Consider the following 25,391-nt stretch of genomic DNA (forward strand, 5'->3'; position numbering starts at 1 on the left):
CCAGGGTGACGAGGTCCCGCTGTGCGTGCCCAAGCTCCTGGCACCCACCCGGGAGGAGCAGCAGCGGTTCCCCGAGCGGTTTTTGGAAGCACGGAGCAGGCCGGGTGTCACTCCCAGCCCGCGGCGAGGAAGCCCATGACACACAAAACGCCTTTCTTTTTCGACGTTACAAGAAATTGTGAATCCAGCCCGCTTCTGAATGCCCTTCCTGAGATGGGGCCTGCAGAAGTTAGAGGTCGTGTACTTGGTTTGATCGCGTGATTTTTGGGGTGGGAAGCTCTTGATTTTGCAGATTGCAGCCACTGTGGACCCCAGGGCTGTTGCCTAAGGAAGGAGAGGAAGAAGAGTTTCCCTTGGGAGGAAGGAGACTTTTGCACTTTCAGAAAAACAGATGCCAGTTTGTGTGGCTGCAATTATATTCCTGCCAGTTTTGGACCAGAAAGCCACTTACATTAGGCCAACTATGCCTGCTTATTCCATTACAATTAAGTAATACAACCTAAAGTCCCACCAACGTTCCTTGAACAAACTTTCAGCTCTTCATTTCAGCGATTCCTTGCTGCATTGGCTGGATTCACTGTGCCTTGGCACGCTGCAGAGCTCACAGCAAGCACGCTTTCCCTGTGCTTTGCCAAAACCCATTTCCAGCCCCCCCACACCTCCCACAGCACACACGTGCAGCTCGGGACGACCCGTGCAGCACGTCAGCCACGGCTCACCGACCCCTCCACTCGTGTGCAGCGCGTCCTCTTTGGGCATGGGTTCGTTGCGCATCCTCCCTTGCAGCAGCTCCTGTGTCTGCAGGGGGCTCGACAGCTCTGTGCCACCACAGCGTTGCCCTGGCCATGAAGGCCCCCATTAAGCTGGAATATCCTCAGCTTAAAAGATCAGTTTGACTTTGCAACTGCCGAATAAAATAGTAGAGCCAGGACAGAGTTCAGTACCTTAGCAGGAAGAACTCATTAAAAATAAGTCTTTGTATCTAGCAAAAATATTTTGCACGGAGGGAGGAGAAGAAGGCACAGGAGAGACAAGGTATTGTAATCAGGTACAGTTTTAATAGAATGTACATAAGTTTACAACTTGAACATTTCTTCATAGTGATTACCAGAAACAGACGATCACACCTAGAGTGCAACACTCAACTCCACCAATCTGCAAGTCAGAGGTATTTCCAAGACCGCTACGAATCACTTTAATAACAACGTGGTTCAAGCAGAACACTGCTCTTGCAACATAAATCACAGAGATTGCTCATCACAGTCAGCAGAGGCCACGAACACCTGCAGCTCCAGCTTTCCGCTCCACGCGGAGACAATGCTCCTCCACTGACAGTAGGAGTTGCTTTCACTGCTGGATGTGGTGTGCGGAGATGCTCAACCAGTTGCAACCCCTAGTGTTTTCCTGCATCAAGCTCCCAGCCCCGACCACAGAGACACAGAAAGCCCCCTGCCCTCCCTGTGCTCGCAAGCAGCTCACTCTCCCTTGCTGCGGAAGAGAGAGTAGGGTCAGGATAGGGGACCAGCAGATTGCCGGGTCACCACCATCCTTCCCACTTCTCAGGGGGGCTTTTCTAGCCGTGTGTGACAACCTTCACCCTATGCACAACGGAAACTACAGGCCGGGGCTTATTTTTGGAAACTCTAACAGAGCTGATCAGGTTTCAGGAATGCATTTCAAAGACTGGAACAAGATTTCACTGTCAAGATACCTGCTCTAAAAATGCTTTGGAGTCTTTTGGTGTACTGAAAGGCCTTAACACCGTGAAAAAAAAAAAAAAAATTCAACTCCCCAACACAAGAGTCTTTGGTGGAAGCTGAGTTAAAGTAACCGATTACCACTTTGGAGTGATTGAGAGTTCAGCAATTAAACAGATCGCGCTCTGTCTTGCCTGATTAAGTCACTCTGAAGATGCGCTCCAGGCAGCGCGCATCATGATTGCTCACGCGGGTTTGCTGTCACGAGCTTAACATCACCGACGTGCTGCATGCATACCGTGCAGTACGGATTGAGTGTGTGCTGGCTTCAAGAGACTAAGATTGTAAACTGAACGCCACACATGACTAGTGCTGAGATGAGAGATGGGGAGAAGTCCCAAAAATACTGCAGCAGGCTGCAGCAGGCGAACCCTGGGGCGGCTGGTCCCAGTATGTGCACTTGTGCAAATGTTTCAGCAAGGAGACACAGAGAGCAAAGCCTGTTGCCTTTTCTTTTCTTTTTTTCTCCCCCCCCCCTTTTTTTTTTCATGCAGAAACTCTGCTTACTTGCTTTGAAGCGCTATGTTTCTAAGTGCATTCAAGTTAAGTTGGCAATGGATAAGAACCATGTCTAAGATTGTCACAGGACTGAAGTGGTAACTGCGTCCCTCTGGCCATGAGGTCTCCTAGGAGACCCAGGGCAGCTGGCAGAATTTACTACAGCTTTAAAAAAGGTGAAACCAGTGGTTCTGTTCAGAAAATTGACTTTAAAATGCTGAATTGAGGCCATACCAGTCTTACTGCATTAACATCAGCTAGGTGGCAAAGCAAGCTATAGGCACTATTACTCCATGAGCATTAGAAACTGTAGCTTCATAAAATAAGGAAATGAAATTTCCACTTACAATACATCATGCTGAAGCTGCAGTACTGGCCATGCAGGATTAGGAGGAATACAGGCTGGAAACTAGAATGGTATCAGACTAACTGGTATTGAAATTCAATTTTCTGACTGCAACCCGAAGTCCCATTCCTTCATAGCTCACACACAGAGATTCAAACAAGCTCTCCCCCCATCACCCCCCACATATTTTTAAACCATTTAAGCACTAGATGCATGCTGGCAGGATCATTAGTTTCTGGGGCATGGTTAGCTTGCTCTGCATAAAGTGCTTGAGGAACATAAGCTGCCAAAATGCTAGCTGGAAATTCAGCCTGACCCAACGGGAGCCCGTGCTGCCGGTGAGCCCTCGCACCCAGCTGCACCTCTGCGTGCTCCCCGTCCTCCCATGGCTGGCAGCGCAGGACAGCGAGGTCTGAACGATACAGGGCTCACCTCCGCCTCACTGATGTGAGCACACGTGTGTTGTTTTTTTTTTGTTATGTGAGACCTGGATGTGGCATTGTAAAAAGTTTCACAGAATTATCCAAAAGCCACTTTTCAAGTAAAAAAAAAAGAAAGAAAGTAAGGAGAACATGAATCCAGTTAGCAGAGGTAATACCTTGAGCCCACATCTTATTTATATGTGGTACCTGCTTACTCCAGCAAAGCATATCCTGAGTGCACAGATCCATCCCTACACCGCCAAGCCCTGACCGTCCTTCCGATGGCTTCCCAAGTGAATTTAACAGATTAAGGCCAAATTCAGCCTGCTGGCCACATGCACAGCCACGGCACAGCCGTGTGCTGAAACAAATCTACACCCTCATGCTTAGCCTTCTTGGTATCCCCTGCATTTCACAGTTTGATATCACGGTCCTCCTTGGCATCTCTCACTGATCCAATCCAGCAACAACCTGCACGGTCAATCACTCTCGGGTATGTATTTGAACAGAAAACTCAACGACAACAAAATGCAATGAACTACAGCTTTGGCTTCACTGAAGGTCTTAAGGGAAACCCAGAAATTTCTTTGCAGCACTTTATCTCCCAGAGGCGGTGAGGAGCACGGGAAGAACACACCTGCAGCAGCAGCACACCGGTGCTATGCAGCAGAGCAGGGCAGGAGGTCCAGCTGCACACAGCCTCCATGCCTCCGAGAGCTGTCCCTCCCCTCCGCAGGGCTTTCAACACCTCAGTTCCACTTTCTCTCTCTGTCTTCCAGGCAAACCCAATGCTGAGTGCTCCCTGCAGTAACATTTGGCTTATCGCTTGCAACTGCAGGTTTTGGAAGGGAACTGAGACTGGGGAGGGGATGGGGAACGCAGAGCAGTCGGTAACTCCTATCTGCACATGCTTTGCTTGTCATCTCCTGGTGCTCCGGACTTTTCCATCCACCCTCCCCTTACTGCAGGGCTGAAAATTCAGCAGAGACCTGAATTGTGTTCCCGTTCACGTGCACTGCTCTGTTTTGTTTGAGAAGTCTTCATGTGCATCTGTAACAAGCTCGCTGAGTTCCTTTGATGTTTATTATCTGGACATTAGTCAAAGCTATGGATGGAGGTGGTGTCTGTTTTTTTTTTCCCCAAAAAACTAGACTGAATTTGGCTGCAGCAGCTTTCACTGGTGTGACTCCAGCACATTACAAGGAGATACATCAGCCCTTCCCTCCCCTAGTGGGACAGTAGTCCCGAATCTTCTGAGTACAAGCACATCGGTAAGAGGGCAGGACAGAAACCTCCTCCATTCGCAGCAGGTCCTGACCACAGCAACCTACCTCAGCAACCAGCTCCAACAACTCCCCCACAAAAGCTCAAAGCCACTTGTGAGAGAGCCCCAAAGGCAAAATCTGTCCTTTATCCTTTGCGCAAGGCTCCAGCTTACAGGATAAGGATCAAATTCACTTGGGAAATGGTCACTGCAAGGCTTTTGAGGGGCTTGGCAGAAACTCCTGGAGTCAATGGGGAAGCCCTTGCAAACAAAACAACTGGAGATTGTTCTTGGGAGACCTTCTGCAGCATCAGCACCTGTTAGGACGGAGGACCACTGCACTACAGAGGCATGAGTGACTGCGAGCCTAAAGAGCCCTGCACCTGCATGCTTTGAAACCAGACAACACTTACAAATACATAGCTGCCACTGGCCAGAAATAGCAGGACCAAGACAAGCAATGCAACAGGCACTTTGCAGAAACAAAGGCAGGAGGTTTCACTCTTATCTCTGCCTCGTATTATTGTGAAGAGAGGGGAGCAAAGTCTACTTTATTTCTGCCTAGCGGCCAGCAGGTGACAAACAGCTGGAGTAAACCTTCCAGACTATTTTCCCACCAAACACTATATTGGGATTCACTACGTCAATGGCAGAACAAACAGGAAGAAGATGTCTTTCTCTTTGGGAATACGGTAGGAAGCACAAGATTTCTGAAGTAGGGCAAATGTTACCAGAGAAGACTGAGTAGATTTTGTTTGGGTTCATCTTGATTGATAAGAATACAAAAGGCAGAACTGATGAATCTAGAGTCAAGTTCTCTGCTAGCATATATCAGTCTAACCGGATTGCACCCAATGCAGAATTACACCAAATGAGGTATGCAGATCAGGACATCTGTCAGGTTGTTTCCATAATAAACTTTTCCATCAGGCATATTTTTAATACTGTAATAATGCACGGCTCTCTCCTTCACAACAACAACAGCAAATTTCTGGGTCCTACGCTTTGGCATAAACCAGACAAGATACATGCATGTCAAAGTTTTGCTTGATCTTTTGATTTTCCTAGTAACAGCAGTGGTAGCAGCCTGACAGATTGCTACGCTGAAGTTTCAATTCTCGAGCGTCTGAAAGACAAGCAGTGGAAGTCACCGAGTCCTCCTACCGACTGCTCCGGGCGCTGACACACTGCGCTCTGCACATGGCAGCGAGCTAAGAGGTGCTGCACGCGCACTGCCACGGTTCTGCTCACCTCTGCACTGCATAGACCTGGTGCTAGGCATTGCGTATTGTGCATAAAAACCCACAAACACGCACTGTACGTGAGAGAATGACCCTGGAGCCTCAGCTGCCAAGCTTGCCAGTGCTACCAGCAGCAGAACATGTCACCTTGTTGTCCTCCAGAAACCCCCGCTGCTGGGAATGGAGTCCCAATAACCCTTCAACGTGCGAAATCACTTCTTTGCCAGAGCATGAGCCAGTCCCGCTTGACTTGCTCTGTAATGAATAAGCCTTCTAATTCATCTTATAACGCCTTTCCCCAGCCAGAAAGTATGGAATATTACTGTTTTGGAAAAGCATCTAAAAATAACTGAGGGTGGCGTGGAAGGCAGTGAGAGGAGGAAGGTAAGAAGCAATTGAAAAGGATATGAAGATCCTGAGAGCCAGGCATTCAGATTAGCTAACATAACTTAAAATGGTTCAACTATGTATCACTGCAAATAGAGTTCTGACCAAATAATAATAATATATATATATTGCTATGTCATTCAATTCAACTAAGAGGTCCCGAGAGAGGTGTTCTACAGGAAGCACACCTCCCAGCTCACAGCAGATTAAGGCTTTTGCTTTCCTGCTTTGGAAGGAAAGGGTGCTGAAGCAAAAGGATCCCCGTCGGGCAGTTCCGTAGTCCTGGAAGACAGAGGGGCAACAGAGACAGATCCTGCTATTGCCTGTCTGTTGGTCTGAGAAACCACTTTGTAAGCAGCTATGGGTTTGACTTCAAGACCTTGCCCATCTTCTGGACTGTAGTGACGGGAGTATTTCGACAAGGATTGTGGACGGAAAGGCTTGTTAACCATGGAGCCCAGGATGGCTTCTTGTGGAAGCACCTGTCCTTGGTTCCTCTCACTGGGCATGCTGCTGTGGTCGGGCTGCACACCTTTAGAAGCGATGTTCTCCTGGGCCTCCATCGCTCTTACAGAAGAAGGAGGAAGATTGGTCGGCTGAGTAAAGCCTGCAGAGGGATACTGAGGTCTTGCCGAGGCCGTGGACCCACGAAATGCTGTATCCAGGCTTTGGAACAGAGGGCTGGCTCTGTGTTGGACATCGCCTGCTTGACTTACGAAAACAGGAGGTGTGAACTGTTCCTTAGGCACGCTATGAGAAGTCAACTCTTCCATGCTTTTCTTTTTTGTGAAAGGGGCTCTCAGAAACACATCTGCTTCTTCTGGATGTCTGTGAGCCATATTGCCCTTGGAGATGAAAGGAGCTTTGGTAAAGACATCCACCTCATCAGGCACTTTTCTCGAGCTTCGGAAAGGAGCCGTGGCAAAAACATCTGGTTCATTAAAAACCTCCCCAGAGTGCGACTGGAAGGCAGGGAATGGCATCTCCCCTGCTCTGACCTGGGAAGATTGGGAGTGGGCATCTTTGGAAGCCTCCCGTCTTTCCCTGGGCCCAGCTTGCAGGAACCCTGGGCCCAGCTTGCAGGTTTCTTCCTCCTCTTCTGAATCCATCAGTAAAGGCCTGGACCCACTACAATCCAAAATATCTCCTTCATGGTCTGTCCCCTCTCCTTCACTGCTGTAGAAGGAGCTGTTGCTTGAAGGACCATCTCTTGCTAAGTAGTCTGCCTCTGAGTTGTGCTGGGTTTTCACCTCTAGCATCTCAGACTGACCTTTGTACAAAGCAAGTCCATCACTGCCAGAAGGTCCTTTACAGAGATCAAGAGCTACAACTGGAAATAGGGCTGGATCCCTCTGCACACCTAAAAATGCAAAAGAAAAGTGTTACTCAACAACCTATATCTCTTCAGTCATAAGAACGAATGTAAGTTCTTATTACACAAGCAATGTCATGAAGTTCAGATTTAAACCACCACCACACATGGAAAATGAGACGGAGAGGGAGGGCAAATAAAAGAAAGTAAAAATGCCAGGGAGGGTATTTACTGCACGCAAGCTGACACAACTCAGCACAGTCTCACGACTCAGGGACACCACAAGTATAAGTTTTCAGGAGATGGATGATGTTTGACAGACGAATGGGCACACTCAGCACCACTCACAGAGGTTTCTGTGCCACCCACAACCATGACCATCAGAGAGGTTTGCACTTTGTAGCCCTGCTGCCTGGGGTGAAGCTTCAGTAAACTGTTCTTGTCATTTTATTCTGCACTGTTGCTTATCGCCTCAGGAGTGCCCTATAAACAGATGTATGGCTTGGCATAGCCTCTCTTTCTGTGAGCCATCCCACAGATACATGGAATCACACTCGGGCATGTAAAATACGCAGGGATGCCTTACAATCTGCTAAATGTCAGCCTGTAGCTTTTAATGAATTCTGGTAACTATAGCAGCGTTATTTTAAACCACTGCAAGACAAGTGATTTTAAACAATCCATACCATGATTTCAAATGAAGTGTCTAACATAACTATAGCAATCTGGCTTGCTTTTGCATTGGTTTAACAGGGCAATGCAGGGTGAGGCTCGCAGAACTGCTCTTTTCCAGTTACAAGAGCCCAAGATTGGGTTGGTTTTGCCTTACGACTCACAACAGACAGAACAGAAGATATCTTACCTTCAGAGAACTATTGGCAGGTTAGGAGTATGTCATTGGACTCATGTTAGCAAAAGGATAGGAAAAAGGCACATGAGAACTAAGCAGTACGAATTGCAGGAAGAACGGGTGGGGTGGCGTGGGGGGCAAGGTGGTTTGGTGTCCACTGACCGATGGACAAGCAAGGTACTATCCAACCACCCCTGTGGTGACAAAATAGCTTTACCATGTCCAAACTCTGCCCAGATTAATGGTTTGAACTTACACAGCCATCACAGGCTGCAAGGCACTTTTTCTTGACAGTCTGTAGACGTACGCAAGTTAACCCATTCTCAGCCATTTCTTAATTAAAGACAGTACTCATTCATTAGGCATCAAAATTGTTATTTATTGGGAAACTATTCACTGCAATACATTACACTGCTAAATAAAGACAGTGTAGATATGTGAACACTTTATGTTGCTCTACAAAAATACTATCTATCTTTCCTGAAACCCATGTTGTCAGCAATGATTTAACCTTAGATACTAATCTGTTAGATTACAGGAATGATGTGTGCATGGTTGTGTTTTCTTCCAGGAGGCTGGTTATGTATTTTACCAGGTATTATTGTGAGATTCCGAGAATACACGTGGAAGCAGACCAAGACCAGTTGCCATACCGCGCAAACACCTCTGAATTACCCAGTCCTCATTGAGATAGAACACAGAGGAAAACAGGAAAAGCAAAAACGCATTTATCATAGTGAGTATTATGCCAACGCAAACCAATTCAGTTTTCACAAGAACAGCACAAACAAGTCATTTGAAGAATTTTCTTTTTAAAGAGTTACGTGCCTGAGTTGTATCTGTGTTCATGCAAGTGATGACATTTGGGACAGAGTTAAGAGAAAGGCTGACAGGATATAAGCCCCAGTTGGTGGAGAGGTTTTTTTTTTTTTTTTTTTTTCTTTTTTTGAAGCAATTTTTTCCTTTGCTAAGGCTAGTACAGGAGTTACAAATTACTCTGGGGAAAAAATGAAGTGATGTTTAAGTAGGAACTCGTTCTGGCCTTCAATTAGGAGCTGGTTTCACTTGAAGTTGCTAGACAACACAACAAAGAGACTAGGGTACATGGTAATTTAAAACCAATGAAAATTGGTACAGCAATGTTAAAATCTAGTAGGTTACCAGAGAAGCTGTGCAACTTACTGATGGAGAGGAGCACCATCTACACCCTGACATTGCATTTTTCTGACACTGAAGAAGGCAGACCTGGTTTCCGGACACCACCTCAAGGTAACTCATCTCAGGCAGCTTCCCCCCATGTCCATGTTCTCGCTTTCCTTCATTTTGCTTCACCAAGAGAAGCAAAAGGCAAAGTTACAGTCTCAGGAGGAGCTACGGCAGCATCACTACGGAGAAGACAACATCATGGAGCATTTCACTGCAGCTGGGTGCGTGACTGACCAGACCACGGCTTAGACCTCTTGCAGTCAATAATCTTGTATGTTAAAAGGCCTGAGCTATGCTCAGGCACAAAAATGTCCAATCAGACAAAAAAAACACAAAACATAAACCCTTTGTTAGTGCTAACCCGACATTTAGACAAGAAAAAGTCAGGGGATTCCCATAAGCAGCCATAGCTACAGCCTGTGCAGCTGAACTCTTGGAGGCTCGCAGAGCACAGCCTTTAGGATGACAGAATTTACGTCGGCCAGCACCGATGGATGGGTGCGCAGGTCTGCGATCACAGATGATCGAGAACAAAGCACTTGAGGGGCTGCTCCACATTAAAAGGTTTGGCAGTTTTGTTTGGTGTTACAGCAAAGGAGAGAAAGGGTTGCCCCACGAGGCGTTAACAGTATGACTGTAAAGGGCAAATCTCATAAATTTCATAAAGTGCTTTTCTGGTTGAAGCTCTGGCCCTTCTCTGCAACAACTGGGCTCCCATTCGCACCACAGGCACGCTCTGCAAGAGGCCTGGAACAATACAGGCAGATGGCTGCTGGAACCAACCCACACAGCACCCACAACCCCTCGTGCTAAAGGGACGCAGCTCCTGCAGAGGCAGTGATTGCTGACGGCCTCCTGCGCCACGCCGGACGCTGTCACTGGGCAGCAGCCGCATCTTTTGTCCCCTCCTCCCCAGGACTCCCGGGATCCGCAAGGTACTTTGCTGGGAAGCAGCCCTTATTTCATCAATTAAGGCTTCAGTTTTATAGCACATACTTTACTCCATGAAGTCTTTACAGAAGCTCGTGCTTACAGATGACGTTTCTTTCTACCCCTGAACATCTGTATGTAATTGCTTTTATTCCAGGGTCAGATACAAAGCAATTATCTGAATGAATGAATAAATAAATAAATAAAATCCTCAATTATACTCAGGCTCCCTTTCTAAGGAAGTTTTTGTTACTAAGGGAGAATTTAAGTAATAAAAGCGCCTCTGGCTCAGTGCACCAGGAACACACCCTGCCTTTTGAGGTGGGGGCCACAGAGCAGCTCCGGCTTCCAGATTACCACTGCTTGCAAAACACCACAAAAAAAGGGTTGTAATTTTACATGCAGGTAACAACCTGCAGACACTGTTTACCCTTGAGATACAGCACTGACATACAGGGGTCCTGTCTTTCATAGAAAACACCACACAGACGTGGCAAGGTACTGAAATAACTGATGGGAATTACTCTCCCTTTTACAGGGCCTGCAAGGAAGCAGAGCAGTCACCGAGATTATCTCATTTCTGGATCAGAACCCAAAACAGGAACACATCAGAGGAATACTGAGGCATTCTGGGGTCTAAAGCTGCTTCTTGACCAGCTCTCCTCATTTTATCTAGCTGAAGTCAGGAAGGTCTCAACACATTAACAGGCAGCTAAAAATCATCAGTTACTAGTAAGCAAGATTACTGGTTTGGCATTTTAAAAGGGTGAAAAGACTTCTCATTCCTCCATTCTTGAAACGGTGGTTCTTTTCCGCATATTCCAATTTCTAGATGCATCGTCACTGAACATCACCACAGGGCCACCCCACACAGGGCTTTCAGTTAGCAGACATCAAAGCAGGACACTGAAGGTCGGCATCCCCCTTCCCGTGTCGCTGGCCAATTCAGGCAGCAAAATGGTTTTGCCCCAAGTCACTGCATAGCGGGACCATCTTCAGGGTGCTTAATTTCCAGAAGATGAGGAATTTAATGCTCTAGTTTTGGCACACTTGCACAGTCGTTTGCACTGTGCAAAATGAGATAGAGCAGGTGTTGAAGGCACAAACTGCACACGCTATTCCATCAGTTCATGAACTAGACCAACCAACTGGAAACTAACAGCAGCTGTTGGGTTTTCACCCTCCTTTGTACAAGCCAAGCATTACATATTCAAGTCATTTTTAAGATGCAGATGAGTTTTTAGAGGTTAAACTCCCTCCTGTGGACGGCACAAGCCTTGCAGATCACTGATGTCCTTACACCCACCCAGCAAAGCAGCCCACCCAAGGAGCAACGAGGAGGTTTGGTACCGTGCATGGAGTCTGCATTCCTGTGCGTAGGCACAGCTCTCCCCAGAGCAGAACTTCCCTTGGGTACAGAAGTCTACTACACCACTAAAATCAACCCACCACTCCCTCCCCATCTGCCCCCACCTCCCAAGTCCGTATTTCCTGCTGTAGTTAATGTGCAGTGCCCACATCTCAAAGGAGTCACAGGGGAAATTCTCACCCGACTACTGGTAGCTGAGTGGACTGATAAGCCTCATGCGTTGGAGCACTCCCCCATGGTACATTCACTCTTCCCCCACACCTGTGCCAGGTCCTACCAGCTCTGACTGGTACCTATACAAGTTATTGAACCACAAACTGTATTGGCCAACAAGAAGATTAACTTATTTTATACAGACACGTGCATGTGCATGTTCACACTTCAAACGCTCATGCAGCACGCTGCTCGATGACATTTTCTGTAGTCAGAGGCCTATACGCTCCATTTCTTGCATTTGCTTCAGTACCCCTGAAACTTGCTCAACTGTCTTTGGCCTGGATCACATTTGAGCTTCCATTTTAATAACATAATTTAAAAAAAAAAAAACAAAACACTTTTCAGATAAGGTGGTTTTGGAAAGTCACATGAGGCAATACCCTGTGAGGTTTCAGACTGAAGAATACACTGGGGACAGGACCTCTTGAGATCTTCCAAACAGGAATATAGACATCATCATGCTCTTAAGAAAAGTGTCCCTCTAAAAACAATTTTTAGATGCAGATCTGCCACAAAGCCACCCATGCCACAGGTTTTCCACACATCTCTCAGCCTTTGCCAGCATGCCCAAGTTTTCAGGTCACACAGCTCCTGCGGCACGTGCCAATCCTTCAGTAACCCCATACTTGACCAAGTTCCAAGGAACCCAGTGAAGACTTGGACAGCCAGAATTCAGGAAGCCATAGCCACCTGGCTATGGGACGGCTGCAGCTGACAGTGGATCATCAGACATAACACGAATTTGCTGATCTCTGAATTGTGGGTGACACACTTGTCCTAATCCAGTTAAATAACTGGGGAAGAGTTTGAAAGGCGGGGCAGTTTGAGACTCAAGACCACTCAGAGTCAGCAAGAACTGACATCTAAGTTCCAGCTATTGCTTTTAACACCTCACCACCCCAAAAGCAGAATTTATTCTTGCAACCAGAGCACAGCCTTGAGTTGAAACAAAGTTGCTTTGTGTACCGTGGTTGCATCTGAAGTACCAGGATACATCAAAACAATCAATGCCCAAAACAATACAAGCTCAAGCCTACTAGGGCAAAAGTGCTCCTCTGTAATCCTGGCATATATAAACAGCACATACCAGGCAGGGAGGAAAATCACTCTGCTGCAAGTTTGCTGTCTGCATGTATATATTATGTTACTTAACAACATCTGACCCTTAAAAGGAGACAGGAAACACCTCTCATGGCTTCAAACGAGGTTGCAACCATAGCTGTATGAGAACCATTCTGACACAATTTCAGGAACGCTGGGTACCAGACTTCTTCCATGTGGACACCGGCTGAAAGTTCAATTTGTTCCTTCACAATAGCAGCTTTCACACAAACTCCTCAACTTCTGAGCAGCACACAAATACTAACCTACTGCCTCTAGGACAATCACATTTTTTGGAGAGCTTCAAATTAACCCCACGTATCCACCCATTTCACATTCCTTGCATTTTTCATTCACTTAGCAAGTAAGCGGAGAGTCTTCTCTGATGAAGCACGTCTAGGTAACAGACATCTCTAAAAATGTATGCTTCCATTGTATTGCGTTTCCCACCCAGATCCATGAATGGCTACTTGAAAAAGCAATAAAATGAACATTCACATCTGCTTATTTAATAGCATTATTAACAACCCAGTGCATTTATAATTTTTCCAGAACCCTTGAACAAGTGCCATTTAAAATCTTAAACATTCTTTAAAAGTACTTTAATTCACAGAAATCTTTGTTTCTAATATACAGTAGATGGTTACTTTTTAAAATCCATTCTCTTTTCATATATTCTCAGTATCTGACTATACAATAGCTTTCTATCTATAGCGTCTTCATGTTTCCAGTCCAGCTTGCCTGTGCTTTAGGAATATAAAACAAAAAAATAATAAAGTTCTATCCACAATTTTACTAAGGTCATTTCCATAGTTCTCATGTAAAGCTTCTCTTGGAAAGTGCAGTATACACATGTAATGATACAACACACTTAAGCAATACTTTTATTATTAAGTGTAGGTTTTAAAAGAAGAGTAATGTAGAGCAGACACGATTGATGGTAATTCTATTTACAGAATTTGTTAACCTAAGCGTTGGGGTGGGGGAATAGTGGAGAGACTGGAGATAGGAAAGGAGTAGTCATGAACTTTGATTTCTTTCCGTCTTAGCGAGGTCAGTACATACATATTTCAGTCGTTCATACTTTCGCACATGGGAAACTGCACTTTTACTAATACAGCTACATACACATACACAAGGTTAGCAGTGTAAGCTATTAATTATTCCACTACAGAGGAAGAGTCCTTCTGTTCAGAAAGAGCTTTCAAATACAAGATAGAAATTCCGGACTTCATGACCATAAACCAATGAAAACAAGTTTAGCGTATCCAGCTAGCTGACAAACTAAGCATGTAAAGGGAAAAAGAAAAGGTAAAACCCATCAAATTGTAGCAGCACTTATTTCAAACCACCTGAACCAAGTGCATGCTTGATCCACAAAGACTGAAGAGTGGAATAAAGTCCACAGTAATCTTTATCTACTGAAAGAAAAAGGTTCCATACTTAACTGGTTTGCACTATATGCAGTTACAAGAGAAAACAGGGAACCCAGAACAGATACCAGATGCTTGACTAAAACCAGGATTGAAGAAGACAGACAACTGTAGGACAATTTGTTTCGTACACAATTTACAGTAGGTTGGGGGGGGATTTTTTTTTCCAGTCAAACACAGAAATAGTCACAGAAAATGCATCTGCTGCTGCCACAATGCCCTTTTCAGCCTAAAAAAGGTCAACAAAAAGCTAATCACAGCCATACTCACACATATTTGGTTCAAAATCTTGTTATATTTCACTTAGGGTCATTTTTGCAGCATTAACAATCTGGTGGCCTTTTTTTTTTTTTTTTTGAGCTCCCCCCCACCCCCATCCCACGGAAGCACAGTTCATTCATAAGCAGGATTGTTAAACAGCGAACAATTAGCTGGGGGCAGTCCAGAAAACTCTCTTCATATGCACCATCACCAGAGGTACTAGGCATGACTACTTCAGGAGAATTCAGTGCTTTTTCCTCCTCTGAAGCATACACTGGCAATTTAGAAACATCAGCTCTCCTAACCTGTATTCTGCAGGAGAGGGACGTCCCTACCAGTTTCACTCATCCCCTTCCTCCTGCCCATTCATCAGAAAATTAGGAACAAAACAAGAAACAAACCCAGAAACACAAACTCAAAAGATTGAAACAGTTGTTTACACGCTACTATATGGAGAAAGGAGTCTGTTGTATGCAGGGATCGTACATCAGCTATGATTATCTAAATCATTTACAGTTAGGCTTTCCATGACGCTATGTGTACATCTCAGCAGGGTGGCTAATGACGGTGCTCTCTTTAGACATGGGCTAGCAGAAACAGGTGCAGAAGGAACCACAGCAGGTTTTCACCAGCTTTAGAGAGGACTACCTGGAGAACTGAGACAGAATCTTTTGTGGGGCATGGGAAGACAGGGAGAAAGGTGGGTGACTGTCTCCTGTTGGCAGATTTGTTTTTCTTTTAATTAAGGAAAAGAACAAAAAACAAAAGAACCACAACTGAAGGTAACTCCTCTGGAAATGAAAACGGAGGATTAGGTACGTTACAGAAACTGCGTCTGCTACTGTGTCACTGCTACAGGTCTATGAGCTGATCCACCAGCAGTAAAGACCTGGCTATGTTGGGAAGACTGGACTCAGAGCTTCCACTGTTGTTTCTAGAATGCCCACCTGAAAGTGTGAGAGATAGGAATTCAGTATTGAACAGGACACACACACACACGACAGTTTCAGATGTTCAAGAGCAAGCAAGAAAAAAAGTCAAAGCAAAACAGAAAACCTGCTCAAGCTCTTCTCGTTACTTGCATCATGACAGCAACATTCCCTTTGCTCGCTCTTCCACCCTCTCCCTCCCCTCCAAACCCAGCTTGCTAGACTCGCATGGAAAAACATCGCAGCAGCTTCTGTGCCAACAGAAATCTCTACATCCAAGCTGCAGAATCAGTCCTTACTAAAGGATCTATAAAACAATTTTAAGTACTCCCACAACCAATGGAAAGGACTGTTCAAAGTTTAACACGTTAAAAATTAGTTGCTGTTTTAAAAGCATCTTTGAGTTTCCATCCACTGTAGGGAGAGTTGAGCTTTCTCAAGAGAGAGATGCTGCTCTTTATTCAAAGTAGCCTATCTTGGCCCAACTTTGGTAGAAATCTCCTTTCTCTGCAGGAGCAGAGTTTAGTATCACAGAACTTTTTCTGATAAGCACCAGTTTTTGGAAGCTAGCATTAGATGCAGAGCAGGTGTACAGTATGCTCATGCTGTAAATGAAAATGGTAGTTAGGGAAGTCAAAAAAGTTCTACCAAACTAAAAACCAAAACCAGATAAAGGGAGCTCTGTAATACATTTTTAGGCCTATGCTAGCATACTAAAAGCTGTAATCAAAGCCCTTTGATGGCTTGACTACACAGAGAAGATCCATTTGATTGGCCATACTGAAAAATCCTGTCTACAAGAGCTATAAAATTCAGCAGTATCATTTGTTTTAGGGAAACAGTACTGCTCCTTAGACTCAACCTTGCATAAGGCTGAAATTGTTTGCAAAGACGACATTAATGTGATGCAGGTGACAGGAATACTGTAAAAGGAGAAACTTTCCAGTCTGTGTCCTAAAGGTGAAAAACACTCAAAGCTGTTCAAAGGAGGTGGGTACCACCTACCAGGCTTCTCACACAGTTCCCACAAGCACCTTTGAAAATCATTAGTCAGAAATAAAAATACTCGCTTCTGGCAGGAGTCTCAGAGTTATAAATGATTATTATCACCTCCCTTTCTTGTACCTCATGTCAAGTTCACTTAAAAGTCAAAGGACCTCCTTCCATTGGCTTAAACAGTAAATAAGAACCCCAGAGAATAAGAATTTGCTACTGTACTTTAGGCATAGAGCTATTAGTGTACCCTGCCTGGCAGACTGGTAGAAATTACTTCATGGGACCTAAAGATGCTTGCATGTCTATTCTATCTCTTTGGACATGCAACCTTCTCATAAACAGAAAATCTAGAGACACTGCAGGGCCAATATAAACCAGAGAAAGACTGAGCTCACTAAACACTACAACAATAATATCTTACAATTTATGATTTGCATTACTTCACATGTACTGTAGTACCACTACCCCAGAACTAATATATGTTCGTTGTTTCTTTTCTCCTTCCCTTTTCCACACCCAAATCCTGGCTTACCTTGTGAATTTTTGGATATCAACACTGGAATTGGGTCAAACTCATCTTCTGTCACTTTTTCAGAGCCCTCAGGAGCATCAAAGCCTGCTATCAGGTTAGTATCTTCTGCAGTGTAAAGGAGAAACAGAGGTAAAGAAGCAAAGATAGCAGAGAAAGCTGGTTAAAATTGCCAAAAAGTGTTAGAACATCTTAATGTTTTCAGAGACAGAGTTTAGAAGAAGGAGTTTCATTTAAAAGGTGAAATAAAGTCAGTAAGCCTTTAGTAAAGAAGGTAAGAAATAAAAGAAGCAATTAAATACCAAAGTAGAGGGGGAAAAAAAAGAAAAAAAACCACAACCAAAACCCAAATCAAAAGGCAAGCCAAGTGACAAGAACCAAAATAAAGTTTGGTCAATCTGAGGGCTTAACAAGTGGCAGAGCTCAATGATGTGGTGAAAGCCTAGGGCATAAACTGATGAGGACTGAAGGTATTCTAAGTCATCATCCAGGCGCCATCAGATATTAGCGCAGTTTGACAGAGCAATCTGTCTCTCCAGTTACCAGCTCTCATGTACAGGGAGAAGAAAAGGGCTGGGAAAAATGCAGAAGAAATTCCAGCCATCTACAGTGGATGAAACCCCTGAGCTATTTTTACCCACAGCGATAAAACAGAAAATGCAATATAAAGGCAGATTTCCAAGGTGTCCAAGATATAACTAAACACACAGAGAGATATTAAAGGCAACTAGAGCAGTTCTGGCACATAATTCCATTGATTTTAAACCATGTCAACAGGAATTAGACACTTGGTGGGAGGCACTTTCAACTACTTCCACAGTAGCTCAAACATTTATCTGCCTTATCAAGCAATTACATACCTTTAGGGACTTTCACACTCTAACCGTGCATCACTACTACTTACTTTAGACATCTAAAATACCTTCCAAAATCTGGTTCTCAAATACTACATGAAATATGTCAGAAAGCATAGCAAGGACATGTAAAAGTCGATGTTTTCCAAGGAACGGTAACATTCCTGTTAGGCTTGGATCAAAAATAAAAGCTCTTTACCTAAAGCTGACAGATACACTAATAGGTTTTGGGTAAGATGATGCAAGAACCAGCTTGTGAAAATACCTTGTCCTCTGGAAGATCAGATTCAGGAAAAAAAAAAAGATAAACTAAAAACAAACAAACAAACACCAAGTTTTATGGAAGACTAGGCTGAAAAGCATCAAAACCAAATACATTTGGTCTTGACAGAAAGTCTCATCCTGTCATCAATGTCTCTGGAGTTATTTGTGTTTCCTCTCAACATTGCTGGGAGCCTCTGAAAGCATCCTATTTCCATTTGACTTCATTTATAATTACAATTGCTCATACCCCCTGAGTTTGCTGTACAAGAAGCTAGTCAAGGAGCACAGCTCAGTTGGGGACTATCTTTCCTGAGGAGAGGGAAAGGCTGGCGAGTGTCCCAGTTTGGGCAGAACTCCTTGGAAGAAGTAGCTATTCACAAAAGCATTTGAGCTTGCCTTAATAACTATACATCACTATAACTGGAAAAAAAAACTCTTTTCTCTCACACACATGCAGCTTAGCGCTGTGTTCAGCAAACACGGGTTAAGAAATCCTGAAAGCCGAACAAAAACTCAGCAGCCACAAAGCGCAACACAGCCTAGTAAAGCACAAAGGAAAGGATGCTATGCCTTGGCTGAAGCACTAAGCCATGTTCAAAACACAGCTGCTTTTTCTTGTCCTCTTGGTCCCACTGAGAACTTGCAGCACTGCAGTTCCATGGGCTGATTACACCTATGGATATCACTATCTGGCTCATAGGTGCTTTACAACACCAAAGCCGGGACTGGATAAACAAACCAAAAAAAGAATGGGACAGATGTATACTTAATGGCCACATCCAGAGCTATAAAAGCAGTGTTTGAAGAGAAGTCACAAATTAATTTTGGAAGAGTATATTTATATTTTGCTCCCTTCCCTCTCCCCCTGCCCCTACTCCTGCTAATTAAAATCTCACTGTCCCTGTCAAATGCGAGCCTTTCTCATTCCAGAGGGAACAGCAGGGCAGCCGGGGAGAAGTCATGCAGAAGTCCGTTAATTTGTTTTCTCATTAAGTCACACCAACAATGTTTTGGCTTTGCTATGTTCCAGACATGGAGTAATAATTGCTTGACATATATTTCAAGCCATTTACTCAAAATAAAGTGGCACGAAAGTGCATTATAGCAAAGAGCAATTAGAACAACTGCTTGTTTAAACCCAAAAGCTCTATGAAAAACAGTCTCATTTTGAAGTGCCATCAAGTGTAAAAATTGATTGCAGACTGTTTTACAGCAATTCCTCTGAGGACAGATCATTTTCTGTTGCTATAGGGATACTTACCAAACGAACTAAGCAAAACCCACTGTCAAGGGGCACCAAATGGTTAGCATTCAAGCCTCTGAGCCTGTCTTTACATGGCAATAAATAGTACAAAAGTCCTGGTCCTCCCTCCCACTCAGGTGGAGGTGTACTACCCAATATTCACTGCAAGCTTGGCTTATACAAATCATCTGCTAACATTTGCCTTGTCCTCAAGGGAGGCACTGTTCACAACTGCCTTAGCCCATAGCAGGAATGTGCCAGAACAGAGCCAAAAGAATTCACCGTGAAAGTCACACGTCAGCTGATAGCTCTTCAAACTATTCCACTGCCACTACTCCAGCTACAGTGCATGAGAAGGCCCAAATTTTAGCTGGATGCTCTGCAGCCTGGAAAAAAAAAGTCATCTGATTCAGGATCCAGTTTCCCAGGGTCCTCCGTTCTTGATTTTTAGTGGAACAGAGAACAGAACTCAGACCACTGCACTGTATTTTCATAATTCCCCTCAAGCTCAAATAATAAAGGGCGGATCTGCAACTCTTAGGAATTATCACACATGGTCTACTTCTTTGCAGCTCTGCTGTTTTGTGTTACTGTAAAACTATTCCACTTTTCAATTGGATATTGTACTTAGACTCTCATTCATTTTTGCTGCAGTTTGACTCAAGAGCCTTCTCCTGATAACCTCTGAAAATGAAATCAGCCTCCAGATCTGAAAGAGCTCAGTCACATGCTACAGACATGAATGTCGACAGACAAAAAAAACAACGTTCAGAAACATGTGACACCAGTATAGATCATTATCAGGCTCCCTTCCAGACTCAATAATACAGCATAAAAGCAAGTCTTACATCATATGTGCAAAAGGCAAAACAAGAGCGCATTCACGCACCATCCTGAAGAAGGGTTGCATACAAAAATCTACCTGTCCTTTACGCTCACTATGTCATTCTGTCTTGTGGAAGGTATCACCTGTCTTTATTTACAATCAGGCTGAATACATTAACCTGTATTTTCCCCTTAGTGCTTCAATTCCCATTACAAGTTTCACTAGCTTGGGAAAAAAACAAAGCAATGGCCGGGGGGGGGGGGGGGGGGGGGAGAAAAAAAAAACACCACTAGACATGGAGCATAGCATCTGCTTGTGTAAACTGGTATTAGCTTCACTTCATGTCAGAAGACCGACTTCTGGGATTGATTAGGCATTAGAGATAGGAGGGACAGTTTACCTTTGTGAGGTTGAGCCGTGAAAGCTACAGGAGCAAACTCATCCAAGAGGTCAGCAGCAGGGTTAGAAAGCAGAGAACAGTCAAGCAGAGAGTCTTCCCCAGTGAGAGAGTCTGAATCCAGGTTAACATCCCAAGGCCGCAAGGTAGCATTAAACAGGACACAAACACCGTTAAGCTCATATTCGCACATTCCTGTTCCCGTCCGCTTAGTGCACAAAGAGAGCATTGATGCAAAGCCAGCAAAAAAACTGTCCTTTTTTGTAGTGAAAAATATTTCTCACTTCTCTGCAGTGAGGGCAGAGGGATTTCCAACACCTTTATCAATATATAACACAGTTTCGCTGGTGCTAACTGCCCTCTGAAGTAGAGTATACAACAGTGAAATCCCATACAAGCAATACATAAAATTAGATAGGGGGGATGGAGGGGAAAGAGTTGCAGGGACTCCCTGGCAAAACTAAGTACACTGGCTGTTTCACAGCAGACCTCTGAAAAGATGTCAAGTACATCTGCAGCAGAAGATGCCAGATCAACACCTTCATAATTAGAAAGGAACATGACTGGCTCATTACCATTACAGAACAAACGGAGATCTGCAAGTGCTCCAGATTTCAAAATATTCATCACGGCATTACTCTGGCACCTACAGATTTGTAATAGTGGGCTGAAGGAATACTGTACCATTCAAACAACGAACAGCTTTGACTTTTAAGGAACCGTGCAGCACCCACTTATAAAAACACACCAGCAAGTGCAGTTTACACTGGTGGGGAAAGCAGCGAGAGAAGAGATGCTTATGTCCATGCAGATACTCTGATTTTTTATAGCAAGGTTACACAGCCCATCCCAGTGCAATGCACCCATGCGCTGCCACAGACCCTCCCACCTCACCAACCTGTTCTGTTGGAAGCAACCGACTCAGTCTGCGACACAAGGCGTTGGGGCAATGGAGCCTCGAGGCCCGGTATGAGACTCTCAACAGCTACGTCAGGTTTTCCTTTCCAAATGTGCAAAATGCCAGAGCAGAGGAGAATCCAGAGGTTAGTTTGCAAGACACCACAGAAGTTAGAACTAAGAAGGCAGTTGTCTGAACCCTTTAGTGACTCACTGATCTCATTGACACCTGTCAGTTACATTGGCAGTGAGATGCTGAAGTTAGACTGATAGCAATTTAACCGTGAGAAAAGATTATGACACTAGTGTTTGTTGGCTTTGAGCTTTTCTGTTTTGTTTTGGTGTGTGTGTGTGCAATTTGAAATATCCAAAGGCTGAAATTGAAGGCTACTAATGCCTGCCCTGCAGCTAAGCACAGGGCCTGGAGCTGGGCAAATAACCGCAGGCTTTTGCAAGGACCTTTTCCAGGAAAAAACAAACAAACACACCACCAAACAACCAAACAAAAAAAACCCACTGACCTTTGAGGAGTCTCCTTGCAATAGAGGTAACAGATCATTAACAAACCCACTGTGAAGCCCTTAGCATGTTCCCAGCTAAGCTTGTAAAAAGCCAAGACTGTGAGATCTTTTTTTCATTTTGCAGTGCTCAGCAAAGCAAAGTTTGTAGTCCCCAGTGAGAGGTGATATATTTTTAGAACTTAACATCTTACTGAAAACACTGGTCCCTAGTATTGTCGAACACTGGCATCCATTATGGATGGAGATGCTTACACAGGCTGGACCGAAAGATTTGTTTTTATATAATCCTTAAAGGGAAGGGGGACAGACAGGATGGCTGTCAACACAGTCACAACAGCCAGGTATAATGCTTGTCTGGGTCTCTTCCTCAAGGACCAAAATTAAGGTAACGAGCCAAGAAGTGAAATTGAAGAACAAGGATGCATTCAAGTGCTAGGATCAGAAATGGTCTAGCTGACCAACGCAAGAGAGATCCATGAATACTTTTGTTTGCGTAGCAGTCAGTCTCTTCGTGACTCGTAGGATCTTTATCTAAGAGTATTCAGACAACTGCCAGGAACTACAAGAGGAAGAAACGTCTTACAGTTAGGTGACTCATTTCCTACCTTTGCATTCAAAGCTACAAGGTTGCAGCCAGCCAGCCAAGAAACCCTGGCTTGGACCCAAAACCAAAAGAGCAGCTGATTGCAAGTTACCGCAGTCTGCAATCATTAGTTTTTAGTACATTTGGCAAGCGGGTCAAAATATGGTTCTACAACACTGAAACCTTCACACTGCCTTGGAGCCTGTTGCATTTGGGCTCATCACAGCCCAGCACGTTTATTCTCACAATATGCCCCAGAGCAAACGCTCACTTCCTCCTCCTGCTGAGGGCCGATGACAGACAGGCTGAGTGCCCAGACCACAGTCATACACACAGTCTTTAGAAGAATTGGAGAGATTATTTTTTTGCATCTTCTTCAGTCAACAATTAACTCTCTTCTACCTATGACCAGAAGAATACACAAAGCCCAACCATGCCTTACTATCGTGATTCTCACAGTTTCCCAAATAAGGCAGATTTGTCTCTGTATAATCTGTAGCTGCCTACCACATTTTGCCAACATCAGCAGCTGTTTTCAAAGCCCAACAGGGTAAACACGCAGAGTTATCATGCAGGACAAGGCATGCCGTGTCAGACAAAGGGAAGGAGGTACCCTGAGTTTATTGTTACCATTCACAGCATCTGACGTGCTACCGAAGGGGTCAGCGAGAGGCAGGATATCAGGGAGCAGAAGCGCAGTCTCAGGAGATTTGAGCCCCTCAATCAGTTTTTCTGGGTTAAGCAGGAAAAGGAGGAAGGAATGCAAAGAAAAAAAAACAACAACAACAACAAAAACATTAATTTGGTACTCAGTTCAGTGGCTTATCACCTACTAAGTCAGCTCCTGAAAAATATCTGCATAATCTTGTGTGCAAATAACACTATTCCCTAAAGAACATATTTTCACTAAAGATCAAATAATTTCAAGACAGGGTCCGCTATTCACCAGCTGGCTATGGTCATCTAGACAGCTGAGATACACTAGACAATCTAGACACACTTAAATACCTTAAGTGTGGGAGACAGAGGGATTTGGCCAACTTCTTTTCAGTGGTTTGTGGGGACAGGACAAGGGGCAATGGCCAAAAAATGGATCACAGGAAGTTCTGCACCAACATGCAAAAGAACTTCTTCACGGTGAGGATGACAGAGCACTGGAACAGGCTGCCCAGGGAGGTTGTGGAGTCCTCTTCTCTGGAGATATTCAAGGCCCATCTGGATGCCTACCTGGGCAACCTGCTCTAGGGAACCTGCTTTGGCAGGGGGGTTGGACCCGATGATCTCTGGAGGTCCCTTCTAACCCCTACAATTCTGTGGTTCTGTGAGGACATCCACAACCACTATGCACTGCTCTCCCTAAGAAGCCACTGTAAAATAGCATACAGTTCCTTCACTTCTATGTGAAGCACAACGGTTTAACATGACCCCCTGAAAACCTAATAAAAAACCCTATTCCTTCTCACCCTCATGTACTCGGGAGCTCTTCATTTGTGTTAGTCTTCATCTAATGAGAAGAGGGACAGATGATCAGAACCTAGAGCTAGGTTTACAACTCCTATTAATTTTCTCAAAAATGAAATACTTAAGCACTTTAAGAGCTCAAGCAAAATCAGAAAACACTGAGACACTACAGTACCAGGCATCAGAACCTGCCCTCAGGTTAAAGAGCTGTCTAGTTACCAATTACTTATTTCAAATATCAGGTTTCAAAATCAGGTATGTCATTGTCAGCTACATGACTCCCATGGTTTCCATTATCCATCATGCAAAGAAATTTAGATTGCATGTGTAAAAAAAATTAATCTCAATTATTAATCTGGTGGATGAGTGACTTTGCAATCAAAGTAACCAGGTTTTCAATACTGAGCTTAATTATTTAGCTTTTACAAAGGTTTTCTCACCAAACAAGAAGATGAGGGATATTTTCAGAATTTGTTAGAACTAATCACCTTCAGTAGAGCAGCACTGATAAAACTTGCTCCATATGGACAAATCTGGTCACTTCAACTTGTTAAAATGACTACATTTATAATCTAACATTAGAACAAGCTATCATATGCCACAGCTACGCCTTTAAAACATTTTTACATCTATATTTATGTTTTGAGGATCTGGATAGGCTGGACCAATGGGCAGAGGCCAATACTACGAGGTTCAACAAAGTTAACTGCTAGGTCCTGCACTTCGGGAACAACAACACCATGCAAAGCTACAGGCTGGGGAAGAGTGGCTGGAAAGCTTCCCAGTGGAAAGGGACCTGGGGGTACTGGTTGATAGCCGGCCGAATATAAGCCAGCAGCGTGCTAGGGTGACTAAGAAGGCCAACAGCATCCTGGCTTGTCACAGAATCATGGAATCATTAAGGTTGGAAAAGACCTCCAAGATCATCTGGTCCAACCATCACCCTACCACCACTGTCACCCACTAAACCATGTCCCTAAGCGCCAGGTCCAACCTTTCCTTGAACACCCCCAGGGACGGTGACTCCACCACTTCCCTGGGCAACCCGTTCCAATGCCCGACTGCTCTCTCTGAGAAAAAATGTCTCCTAATTTCCAACCTAAACCTCCCCTGGCACAACTTGAGGTCATTCCCTCTAGTCCTATCACTAGTTATCTGCGAGAAGAGGCCAACCCCCAGCTCCCCACAGCTTCCTTTCAGGTACCTGGAGAGAGCAATAAGGTCTCCCCTGAGCCTCTTCTTCCCCACTTCCCTCAGACGCTCCTCAATGGACTTGTGTTCCAGACCCTTTACCAGCT

At 44.5% G+C, this 25,391-nt stretch overlaps 1 protein-coding gene across 10 annotated transcripts in view; it reads right to left on the bottom strand.

The window, feature by feature from the left end:
- Window positions 1-1,036: 1,036 nt before the first annotated feature.
- AAK1 (AP2 associated kinase 1) overlaps window positions 1,037-25,391 on the bottom strand; it is a 90,073-nt gene continuing 65,718 nt past the window's right edge. For 3 of the 10 annotated variants that reach the window (XM_080568534.1, XM_080568532.1, XM_080568536.1), the window contains 5 exons: window positions 23,263-23,364; window positions 21,530-21,631; window positions 20,635-20,745; window positions 17,051-17,155; window positions 1,037-7,275 (listed from right to left, as the gene is read on the bottom strand). In XM_080568534.1, the coding sequence (XP_080424660.1) occupies window positions 6,122-7,275; window positions 17,051-17,155; window positions 20,635-20,745; window positions 21,530-21,631; window positions 23,263-23,364 (1,574 nt within the window). In that variant the 3' untranslated portion in view covers window positions 1,037-6,121. Of the gene's footprint in view, window positions 7,276-8,435; window positions 15,541-17,050; window positions 17,156-20,634; window positions 20,746-21,529; window positions 21,632-23,262; window positions 23,365-25,391 lie in introns of those variants that run through there. The other 7 variants (XM_080568539.1, XM_080568540.1, XM_080568541.1 and 4 more) reach the window with 6 other exon arrangements.

The sequence above is a fragment of the Anser brachyrhynchus genome, assembly GCF_964034855.1.
Source record: "Anser brachyrhynchus genome assembly, chromosome: 26".
NCBI classification, from domain to species: domain Eukaryota; kingdom Metazoa; phylum Chordata; class Aves; order Anseriformes; family Anatidae; genus Anser; species Anser brachyrhynchus.